At 40.7% G+C, this 12,418-nt stretch overlaps 2 protein-coding genes across 2 annotated transcripts in view; both read right to left on the bottom strand.

The window, feature by feature from the left end:
- The window catches only part of LOC120737557 (macrophage mannose receptor 1-like), a 91,561-nt gene that overhangs the window by 2,451 nt on the left and 76,692 nt on the right, over positions 1–12,418 (bottom strand). The gene's annotated exons all lie outside the window — the stretch shown is intronic.
- LOC120737558 (39S ribosomal protein L48, mitochondrial-like) lies at positions 9,067–11,829 on the bottom strand. The gene is given in 9 exon segments (XM_040038347.1): positions 9,067–9,314; positions 9,489–9,578; positions 9,680–9,782; positions 10,389–10,525; positions 10,527–10,559; positions 10,823–10,908; positions 10,998–11,029; positions 11,267–11,325; positions 11,660–11,829. Coding segments are annotated over 9 exon segments (639 nt in total). The 5' UTR covers positions 11,681–11,829; the 3' UTR covers positions 9,067–9,236.

Genomic DNA, 12,418 nt, shown 5'->3' with positions numbered 1-12,418 from the left:
ATTCAGCTAACCTGTTTTGTTTTTTATAGTGTAGCAACCGTATTAATTAACTTGCCTATTAGTGACCTGGTGACGACTTGGTAGACCCGCACTATCCGGTATTTGAGTCTGACGTTATTAGCCATGTCTGGGCCCAAACTCCGCTGCAAAAGTCAAATGATCGCTGCAGCATTGCTGACAGTTCTAAAACTGTCTAAATTTTTTAATTTGTAATAAAATGGTCAGTGTGGCTGCTCTGCCAGGTGTAACAATTAAGTTTGATTCTTAATTAAGTGTAACATCCAGGCATCCATGTAAACAGAATTTATGACATTTAACGGAGTTAGAAGTTAGCAGGGAGTTAGCTCGCTAGCTTCCATCTAAATATAATATACCATGTTCTGACTAAGAGATTTATTAAACAAATTAAAATGTACAGCTCTGCTATCACTTCCAACATAAATGATGGCAGGAAAGTAAACAGCAGCGACGTTTGTAGGGTTACTGAAGTTGGGCAAGCTGGTATATAATGATGTGCTACGTGATCGCTAGCGCGACAAGCTATTGTGTAGTTACATCGTAAGGGTTTAAAAACTGAGCTTTAAAATGATTAGCAGTAATAAAAACTGTGAGAAGCCGACAGTGATCACTGACTGTTTTTAGGGGCTTGTTGAGATTAAATCGAACAATATACAAAGCATTAAAATATGTTGAAAACACAACACTCTTATTAAATGAGAATACTTAGGGCCCAGAAACAGGATTCATCACGTTATCACTTAAAGACTGGATACTGGTCATGGAGGCTAACAAGGGCTGCCCAAAGAACATCTGGATTAAGACATACGGCTTCAAAAAGTTTTGGTGCTTTACAACAAACCTTCTCAGTCGCCGTTGCCATTGACAAGCAGTAGCCGCATAGACACCAGTAATTTTCCCTCACTCTCTCGTCCTCGTGTGACGGATGTTTTCATCTTCATCTAAACTAAGTGCAGTTGACTATTTTTCATTCTCTCTCTCGGGTTGCTCTGGTTCAAAACTGGAAAGGTTACCCAGAGTGCATTGAGAAGTAAATAACAATGGCGGCCTACTGGTAAATCGGTTTTATGTCAAATGTGCTTAAAGGAAAACATTTGGCGTATTTTAATACCACATATGTGTTATTGAAAGCACAGTACATATTTTAGCGCAAAATGTCTTAATAGCTGGGGCTTCCCTTTAAAGATGGGAACCACCAACCCGGTCTGCCAATCAAGGGGGTACTGCCCCTGATTTCCACGCAACACTGTAGAGGAGTGTCAACCAAGACAGCCCTACAACATCCAGAGCATTAAGGAACTTGGGGCGGAACACATCCACCCCAGGGGTTCTGCAACCAAGAAGTTGCTTAACTACTTCAGTGACCTCGCCCCCAGAGATTGGTGGGTCATCCCCTTCATCCCCAGACTCTGCTTCCTCCACGGAAGATGTGTCAGTGGGATTAAGGAGGTCCTTGAAGTATTCCTTCCAGCGCCCGAAAATTTTCTCAGTCAAAGTCAGCAGCACTCCACCTGCAAAATACACAGTGCAGGTAGAGCATCGCTTTCCCCTCCTGAGTTGCCTGACTATTTGCCAGAATCTCTTTGAGGCAGTACGAAAGTCTTTTTCCACGGCCTCTCCAAACTCCTCCCATACACAAGTGTGGAACAGGCCAGACTCGTTCCTGGTGGGTGCTCCGCCAGTGCCCCACCAGTTCCTGTCCCAAGTGGAGGAGTTTAAGTACCTCTGGGTCTTGTTCACAAGTGACGGGAGAAGGGAATGGGAGATCGACAGACGGATTGGTGCTGTGGCCGCCGTGTTGCGGACACTGTACCAGTCTGTTGTGGTGAAGACAGGGCTGAGTGTAAAGATGAAACTCTCAATTTACCAGTCGATCTACGTCCCTACCCTCACCTATGGTCACAAGCTGTGAGTAGTGACCAAAAGAACAAGATCGCGGATGCAAGCAGTGGAAATGGGTTTCCTCCAAAGGGTGGCTTGCATCTCCCTTAGAGATAGGGTAAGAAGTTCGACCTTTCAGGAGGGGCCCAGAGTGAGTAGAGCTGCTGCTCCTTCACATCGAAAGGAGCCATTTGAGGTGGTTCGGGCACTTGACAAGGATGCCTCCTAGGCGCCTCCTGGATGAGGTGTTCCGGGCATGTCCCACAGGGAGGAGGCCCCGGGGCAGACCCAGGACACGCTGGAGAGATTATATCTCTCGGCTTGCCTGGGAACGCCTGGGTGTTCCCCCGGACAAGCTGGAGGAGGTGGTTGGGGAGAGGGAGATCTGGGCTTCTCTGCTTGGGCTGCTGTCCCCACAACCCGGCCCCGGACAAGCAGAAGAAAATGGATGGCTGGCTGGCTGGATGGATGGAGGAGGATGAAAAAAACTAAAATTAAACATGACGAGATGAATGAAGTGAATCGCTCGGCCCACTGCTGAAGGTGGAGAAATACATGTAACGAGTAAAATCAGTGATTCCTTCTCATTTTGGATGTCCTCTACACCAGACAGTTTGAAGGAGAGTTTTGAACCTCAACACGCTGAGCAAGTGGAGGAAAACTTTTACAGAGGGGCCCCACCGAACTGGTTAAACTTCTATATCAGTGAACAAGCAGTGTCAGCATGCAACTCCTTTTATCAAACGAGATGGATATGAAACCCTTAAAGAACAAATTCACCTGAGAAGAAAAGGCCCTGGGACATCAACAATTAAACTGTTTCATCAACAAGGATGTGGGGGAACCACACTGGCTATGCAGGTGCTGTGGGACTTGAGGAAAACCTTCAGATGTGCTGTTTTGACAGGCTCAACATTAGATATCACAAAAGTTGCGCAAGATGTGGTCAGCCTTTTTACAGCAGGTAGCCATGGCCACCAGAAAACGGTACTGTTGTTACTAAATGATGAGTTCATATTGGACATCCTCCAGGACAGGATTATGGAAGAGATTGCTGAACAGGATATAGAAATTGATTTGCCTGTGGTAATTTTACTGAACTGTGTGAGAAGCAGTGACGGGATTATCCACCAAAAGGCGCGTTCTTATGAACTGAAACAAAAGTTCAAGAGGAAAATGAGAAAATCTATTATTCTCAAAAAATCTCTCTCAGACAGAGAGCAAGCAGACTTTGATATGAAAAAGAAGAGCTTGGCAGAAGATTTGGTGATCGGTGCAAGCAGTTTCATGGTTTTAACATTCTGCAGTCTAATTTCTCTCAAGCCTACATCAGGAACGCATGTGCTACATTAGAACATATCAGAAGAACAAATAAGCCACTGAAGATGCAGCTTGCTGCCTTCCTGTGTCTGCTGAACGCCTATGTACCAGGTTCATATCTCCTGGAGTCTCAGTGCCTGGACTTCCTCAGACATGAAGATGAAGATGACTTTCACTGGAGGATCAAATGCAGCCTTTCAGTCATCTGATCGTCACCTTCCAACAAGGTGAAAGATCTGAAAAAAAGGTTTGCATGGCTCACAATATGATAGCTCAGTGTTGTACTGAACTGTTGGGTGATGCAGGTGTGACCAGAAGTGACACAACAAGACACTTCTTGAACAGTTTTTTGCAAAAGTTATGTTCCTCCATGTTTGCTTGGGTTTATCAAAGACATGCTAACCAAAAGAGAAATTAAAATAATAGAGGACCCAACTGGTGTCATTAATGAGAAGAAAGAAAAGTTTTCCAGACTGATTCAAGATATTACAAAGACAGAAGATGATGACAAAAAGAAAGGCAAAAGTCAGAGTCTGTCAGTCTTGAAGGTGGCCTCAAAGAAATTTGATGACAACCCACTTTTTCCACAAACTCTTGCTCGTTTATATTTATAGAAATAGAAGACTACATGATGCAGAAATTTGGGCAAAAAAGCAAAGCAGAGAGCACCTGGAGTTCATATGTTGCAGATACACTAGGCCAAGTCCATAAGATCCCCTAGAAATTAAAGTTTCTGCCAAGCCAAGAGAAATGTTACAGCTTGCCCAAAAAGGCATGGAAGCTTTTGAAGATGAGGAACGACTTGCTGAGAATGAACACATGAAAGGCAAACAAGGAGATGGCAATAAAAAAGTCTTGCGTGCTTTAAACACCAGAGGGCTGTTTGGTTATCTAGAAGTTTGCACCCTGTTGTATGACCATCTTATCAGACATGATGAACTTTGGAAGCAAGTTCTCACAAAGACTGTGTCTCTGGGCTCTGTCCTGAAATCCCTCGGAGATGAGAAACTTTTCAGGTTTAAGGAGCTAATAAACAGCCTCAGAGATTTGGTTGAGAAAAGATCTGAATTTTTCGAACACTTTTTAACTTATTCATATTCTGTTGTAAAGAAAGAAGATCCAACCTACATTTCCAGAAAGACAATAGAATGCTACAAAAAAGTATGTTGGAGACGCAGAACCAAATGATCAACTCCAGAAAGCCTTCCACAAACTTAAACAAAAACTGGCTGTCACTTCTCCGGGAGTACTTTCATGTCTTGAAAGATGCACTAGATCAGACACCAAGGACATTGCTGTATGGTGGAGAGAAATCTGTCAACACAAACATTCTGCTACACATGCCTTACTCAACTACGTTCTGGCCAATATCATGCTGATAAATCTGAAAGAACCTCCGTCCAGCTCCGACTACCAAAGCAGCTTTACAGAGAAAATGCCATTGGCTCCTGAGATGCACCCCGAGTTTCACATGTTAGCTCTGCTGTTGTGTTGGCCTACATGGTGAAGACAAATTGGCCTTTGACCTCCCTCATTTAATCCAAAATATTCTGCATTCCTATGAACAAGAATATAAGTCACTCTTTCAGTCAAGGTACCTTCGACCCATATTTTTTCTTGGACCGGGTCAGGGTCTGAACAGACTTGTTCACAGACGCAACCTTGAAATCTTGTGGACCCAAGATGCACTGGAAGACCCAAAAACAAACTGGAGGAACAACGATTGTTTTCAGAAATCCAACAGTCAAAGACAAACTTCTCAGGGTTAAAGGGGTGGTGAGAAATTACAGGCTGTATGCAACATTTGGCGGCACAGAGATCAAGTTAGATGCCAACCGAAAAGACAGCCTCTGGAACTCAGGCCATGTGTTCTTTTATCTTGGATTTACAATCAGTGGTCCTGTTGCTTACAACGTTCACAGAAGAACTGAGGGTAAGAAAATGAAACTATTAAAATCCTTTCCCTCTTTGAGTATATAAAATTTTTCATGTTATAATGACAATAGTTGTTTTAATAGCTAGGTTGATAATTTTACATGACCAAATGGTGTTTCCTCCATTTTTCTGCTTTAAAGATGCTAAGATTAAAAAGCATGTTTTTATGTACTTATATCATATAGAAATCTCGCACAAGTTAAAATAACGTTAAAATTGTGCTAGAATTATTGAATTTTGTGAGCTAGCTCTTTAAACGTTAACTTTGCTTTAAGAAGAACCTTCTGAGAGACTTCTGAAAGCTTTTGGCAATGAAATGGTAAGTCTCTGTTTCTGTGGATTTTTTCTACTCATTTATTGCATCTTACAATAATTGTAAAGATTTTGCAATTTCAATGACCATGACAATGTAAAAATATCTTGTACAACAGGACTCCAGTCCGTGGACGAAGCTGAAACCTGAAGTCCAGATAATGGACAAGGTTCATACTTACAGGTGAAGGTTATCACTAATTACAAGACACACAATGAAGTGGTTTGGGTTTAAAGTACCACTTTGTACTATTTGCATTGTGCTATTTCTGTTTGTGCATGTGAACAGAGCATAACAGAGCATTTGTCTTGTCTATTCAATTCAGCCTGCAGTCTGAAGTGGCAAATATGAATGCAGCGAGTCTGCCTTGCGGTGGGTTTGTAAGGAACCGTCAGCTTCAGATACCAGTTTAGTTCATGGAGCGATGCATAGAGGAGACCTGTATGCATGGAATACTACCAGCAGACCCCTAATGGACATCAAAGTCAAAGATGGGAAGCTAGAGGAAGTCAGTCTGCCGCACTGGATCTGTACAGGTGAGGCAGTCCGTAAAACGCAGATGATTGTTTTAGTACAGTAATAAGATATTTTATGCACACATGACTGTTTTGTGCTTTGCAGGTGAAATGCAGCGATGTCAGACATATTTCGAGTTCTGCATGTGGACAGCAGTGGAAGGTTTATTTGGAGCAAGTGTCTGAAATGACATCATCCCATGGTGAAGTTAACAAGCCGGAGTTCTCTCTAAGAGGAGCCATGATCCTAAGAAAACTGGGCCTATTTAAAAGTTTTTGCTGATGTCTTGATATACATGCAAATCACATCTGGCCTCACTCTGCACGTTTACCTGGTCCCACATGATCCTCTAATACAACAGGTAATACAATGCCACATACTGGAGCAACAATATAAGTAGAAGTGAGGAAAAATATCATCAAGGTGATATATAATAACACAGAGAAATAAAATGCTCTCATTGATAAATACAAAAACACAGTGACACTACAAGGCAGCAAATTAATAGAGTTTGGTCTCTAAATGTTTTGACAACCCAACTGACAACATTACTGACTTTCAGGCAGAGAAAACTGCATTAAAAGTTAAGAACTTACAGCCATCTTTATGCTAATGTAATTTAATCATTCTTTCAAAAGCTGTTTTTTGAACAGCTTCGAGCTTTTTTTTAACTTTGTAGTTGTTACTTGTGTTTTCTTGCCATTTTCCCTTTTCACTTACATGGATTGCAGTAGTGCAAATCAATGTTCTCATCTTGATATAAACACAAACACATATGTTCATTAAAGACATGAATAGATGTGAACACGATTCCCAAGATTTCCAAACCATTACTTGTTGTGGAGAATGGTCCATGTTTCAATGTTTCAGGAGTGGAGAAGAAGGAGAATCTGACGGAGTCAGAAAAATCCGAAAGAAGACACAGTCCGGTTGAGGCCTGTACAGCTGGAGAGTTATTTCTACCTCTCAACAGACTGGGACACAGCACAAATCTCGCCCTGAGGTTTGGACTAAGCTGCACTTCTGTTCATTGCACCATAACATAGAACAGACAAGAATCCTCAACTTTCCATAAAATGTTTTCTCTGCAGAAACAGCAGTTCATGTTGGAGTGGAGCGACACGAATTTCTTTGAGGTGGTCATTGGAAATGAAAAAAGCGACTTCGGAAACTTGAAACTGAAACTTGAAGTTGAGCGCAGGAGGAGGAAAGGAAAAGGACACCGTGTGGACGTGCACTATCGGAACAGGTTAGTGCTTATGCATATTTGCCCTAACGCAGCTCATCTAAAGTATTAGACCAGGGCCAGTATTTGACCAGCTTGAACCCTTTTATTCCAGATGAACTATTAAGCACAAGTATTCACCAAGAACAGGGTAAGAGGTTCGCTTTAATCCATGATTATGTTATAAAGTAAATTCCTTTTTCAAATCTTATGTTTTGCTTATCAAGACATAATTTAAAAAGAAAACTGGGTTCCGAAACAACCTAAAAACAAACCTGAGAGAAACAAAAAGCAGTCTTTCTTTTTCACCCATTGGCTGTAAAGTTTCTCGCTTTGGTCTGGATCACTGTCTCTTTGCACGATTTCCAGTTTGATCCCGTCGCTTATAAAAACAAAGCCCAAACCATCACCTTCCACCGCCGTGCTCGACAGTTGGTTTGAGGTGTTTGTGCTGATATGCTGTTTGGTTTTCTCCAAATGTAATGCTGTGTATTTGTTCAAACATGCCTACTTAGGTCTCACCTATCCAAAATATATTGCTTTTTTCCCCCCACATGCAGCATTACTGCTGTTCTTTTTAGATAGAAGATATTTTCCCTCTTTCCAAAAAAAGCCTGTTCAAAACTTGTTCAGTCTTTTTCTAATTGTACTCTCATTAACCTCAACATGCTGAGGCCTGCAGAGTCTCAGATGTAGCTCTTGGGTTTCTTGCAGTTTCTCTGAGCAGGGCATGGTCTGATACTGGGATGAATTTACTGGGATAGTGACTCCTGTGTTGACTGGAAGCTGTCTTGAATGTTTTCTGTTTGCGAATGATCTTTCTTCCCAGACTGAAGAACATCAGCAATTTCTTTTTAAAAATTATTATTGCTTTCCTATTTGGAATTGTGTTAACACACACCTGAATGCTCCAGACTAGGGAACTACTGAACGACTGCTTTCGTAGAGATGCTGATTATCAATAATCAAGTGCATTTCTGTATCAGCACCTGGCTGTTACTTGCACAGGGAGCAGTGTGCTTAGTTATTTTTAAGTTTAATTTTCACTAAATAATGACATCATGTTGCTGTTCATCTAAAGTTTCAGTAATTTTACAGTCTTGTAAAGACCAGGAGATTTTCATTAGGTGCTGATATGTAAAACCTTATAACTGAAAACAGCTTCTTTTTTCATGACTATAATGTAGAGCATTACTGTATCTTATTATGTTTTACATTTGCTTTTTATTTTTCTGGACAGCATTTCATGGATCGCCATTCAACGGCTCTGATGGACAGTGAGCGAGGCAGCAGCCGTTCAAGACAAACTCCAGGAAAAAGATCTGATCTCCAATGAGAAATTTGATGCTGTGAGAAATTTAAATGAGCCGAATGAGAGATTATTCAAAGATGAGCTCTATGAAGTCCAAGGGATCAAGTCTCTGAGGTTTCTCATATATGAGCTTGAGGGATCTCAATGTATTGTTTAGGGAATGTAAAAATATGAACCACATTTTAAAAGTTTTTTTTATTTAACTCAACCAAATATATATTTTTGTCTTGTTTAAAAAAAACCTTCCTTTATTTTTTTTTAATTGTTTATCTTGTTTTTATCTGTGTAATTTAATTTCTTTTATGTTTTTCTACAACATGGGATACAGATGTTAATGTTTACTCAGAATACAGGCAAATAAAATATTCTGAACTTTTATATTTAAATTAAAAAAATACCTGATTGCTACAATTCTAACTTTAGTCACAGAAATTAAAATACTACATTTTGTGTCCAAAGGTTAAAAAAGTACAGTGACATGATGTGTATTAAAGTGAACAAAAGTTTTACATGAAGCAGAAGAACCAGAAAAATAAAATATGAAAATATTTTAAGATGGAAAAATGAGCGTGGTTTTATTTCCCAAAGGTCACAAAATGAGACTAATGTGCACAGTTTTTTTCCATTTCAGATAATCCATTTATACAGGATGCTACTGAGGAATGATGGGTAATAAATTAGATCAAACTGATACTTGTACATAATGAGGTGGAAAGTTATTGGTTCATCTGAGCGATGAGCCCCTCCAGCTCTGGACGCGCCTTGAACCGTGCTTGGAAATCAGCTTCGGTGTGCTGGGAGGTTCAGAGGGAGAGAAGTGGATTAGTAGTAAAAATTATGATATGACCAAAAACTACACATGCACATTGCTTTTAAGAGTAAGATGGAGTTTGGTTGGTTATAGTGAGCACTTCTAATGTTCTCCAACAGTTATGGACTAAAAAATGAACATGCAACAGCTTACTCACCTCCGTCACAGAGAGCTGAACTCCCTCTGGTTGATTCTTTAAGAGGACATCCATGAAGACGGGACACAGCGCGGCGTTCAGAGTGCTCAGCTGGACAAAAAGTAATAACACCGTTAGCAGTTAGGTCTTTAAAACCACCTGCAGTTTGAGCACAAACAAAACCACAAAAAACACAACAAGCCAGGTCTTACCTGAACGACTCGGTGGTGAGTCTTGAGGACAGCATCTACGTACGTCTTGGTGCCTTGCTCCTGCATCAGCATGACCTCTGTGCTCTTTCTTGGTAAAGCATAGCTGTACGTGGGAAGCATTAAAGAGCATTAAAGCTTAAGTCTACTACTTAAGTCTACTACAAAGAAAAACAAAACAACTCACTGTAATATATTTGGCAGATGCAGAGGAACTCTGCTGCCATCTAGTGACCAAAGTCTGATATATCAAGGTTTAAAACTTGATCATCTACCATCCTTACTGTTGCTTTAACAGTTTAACTGTGTCAGTCCCTTCATGTGAAACGCATATCTAAATAATTTTTATTCCATCCTTTACAGGGAAAAACAACTTATACAAACCTGCAGTTCATCCTAACTATGCTTCTATCGGCTGAGTGAATTGTTAATTACCCACACATAAGAGAGAAGACGGGGACCTTTGATACCCGGTCTACCAATAAAATAAACCAAATCATATTTAATGTTGTTCGTATATGGAAAAGAATAAAAACAGTTTAACTTCAAACATCTAATCTTAATGAACAGGGGGCAGTTATAGCAGAAAATGGAAATGTTCCTATTGAACTTGACATGGTTTGCATCTCAGCTCCTTAAGTGACTCAGTTAAATGTTACCTGCTGACCTGCAGTGATCAGAAACCTCAGACCTGCCATCCAAACATCCTCACCTGTCAGCTACTTTGATGCCAAGCCGGTTGCAGAAGTTATGGATGTACTGGGAGTAATGTTCCACGACAGTCATGTCATATCCTGACACGTTCACATTCAGAGTGCCGTACGCTGTATCTGTCGCAGACATGATCCCGTTTCATCTGGTGCTTGTCCTTCTTTTTCCTCGGCTAAAAAGCAACAAAACAGCAAAGGGCCAGACAGTGTCTTCAGTTAACTCTATCCTGCAAACAATTTAAAATTCACTCTGGGAACCACAAGTAAGCCAGCAGTCTGACACTGAAGAGTTCTGTGAGGACACTCTGGTGGTATGAGGTCTTTAAGATGAAATGGGCGTGATTATTCAAAACTGTGTGTGTGAGGAGAATGTTTTTATTTTCAATTCTGGATTTAGCAGGTAGCCAATCAATATATTCTCCACTTGGAGTCTTACCGCTTGCTTAGGTAACAGATATTTCCACCTCCCAATGCCGTGGGTTGGCATGCCCTTGTACTGTCGTTCATTTACAGAGTGTGTGCCTAAGAAGAGAACAAACAAGACTTTAAATATTCTGCAGCACCACGAGCAGTTTGCATTGAGTTTGCATACACAGGAAACAAATACTTACACCAAACAGGATGCTGGATGGACGGTGCAGCCCTTTAAAGATTACAGAACACAGATTAATCATAAATAGTATCAGAAGGAGAGAAATCATCTCACCGCGATGTGTTTAGAAACATAAAACAAATTCTACCGTCTAACAATTGAGACTTGTTGTAAATGTCTGTGCTTCAATCTGTTTTAAAAACTGACAAATTTAACCTAAATGCTTAATTAAATTAAACATATAATGTCTACAACTGGGGCAACCGAAAAAGCAAGGCAAAGACTTACCGGCAAGGTGTCAGCGCTTTATTCAGCAGGAGCGCCTGCTGTGCGACAGACGCCTGCACCTGGAGACAACATCACCTGTCAAATCCACTATTTATCACACTCATTTAAATTTAACAGTGTATCCCGGCAATTGTGAAGCACAGCAGTATTTGTATATCCTCCTTCAGTATAACCATAAACACCCATTGCGGTCTTCCTCTTTTCCTCCTTGCCTGGCAGCTCAATCTACAACATCCTCTGTTTTTCCAGTTACCTCTACAGGAGCCAGAAAAGACAACAACGACACAAACACGGGGCTGGCTGACAGGAAGCTAACTTAGCTCCAGCACAGCTGTGACCTCTGTGAAGTCAGCAAACCTGTAGCAGAGAAAAAACAAATAAGCGGGACGTCACCTTCCGGAAGACAGGATTCATCACTGCGCCTCTCTCTGTCGATATTTAATGTCAGATATGCTCAGACGAAACTCCTCACAGAACTACATCTGCTTAGGATGAATAACATGCAATAACACACGCACTGGTGTAGACGCCGGAAGTCCGTGCTGTTTTTTGTCCGTCGGTTAAACACGGGAGTACAACCGTTCCGGGTGTCGTGGCAAAACGTGATTACAGATGTTTCTGTATGTTCTGTGTTTTTTATGCCTAATATAGTTTCTTATATTGGCAAATAACCTGTAGACAACATGATTTACAAAGGGGCTATATGTAGAATAAAGAACTGGCCTGTTTTAAAAGTATAAACTAAGACCATTGCACTACTTTCAAGCACTTCAACTCGTACTCGTCTTGATGTTGTTTTTTTATATTCTATATATTCTTCTTGATATTTATTCAGCTGTCTTAATTGCTTGTTTTTCCAAAACGTTTATTTTCTTTGAATATATAATGATACAATAAATGTTTTATTTTAGTGGATATTTTGTTGACTCCATAAGGGATTTTCACATTCTTCCCATTCTGGACATCTTGCCCCTCTTTTACACCCTCATGATGTAAAGTTTTCTAGATCTGGCACTGCTGCTCTGTCCTCTGCATTAAAATGCACTCCCTTGGGGCAGTTAAAATGTATTTGTAGAACTGTGATTCATGCTAACACAATCCATGCTTCCCTCTTGGCTCCACCTCTCGTGAAGAAGAGACTTTTGATGTCAG

This window comes from Simochromis diagramma, unplaced genomic scaffold, assembly GCF_900408965.1.
Source record: "Simochromis diagramma unplaced genomic scaffold, fSimDia1.1 OVJJ01000413.1, whole genome shotgun sequence".
NCBI lineage: Eukaryota > Metazoa > Chordata > Actinopteri > Cichliformes > Cichlidae > Simochromis > Simochromis diagramma.
The sequence above is the reverse complement of the archived record's forward strand: the minus strand, read 5'-3'. Positions and strand labels throughout refer to the sequence as shown.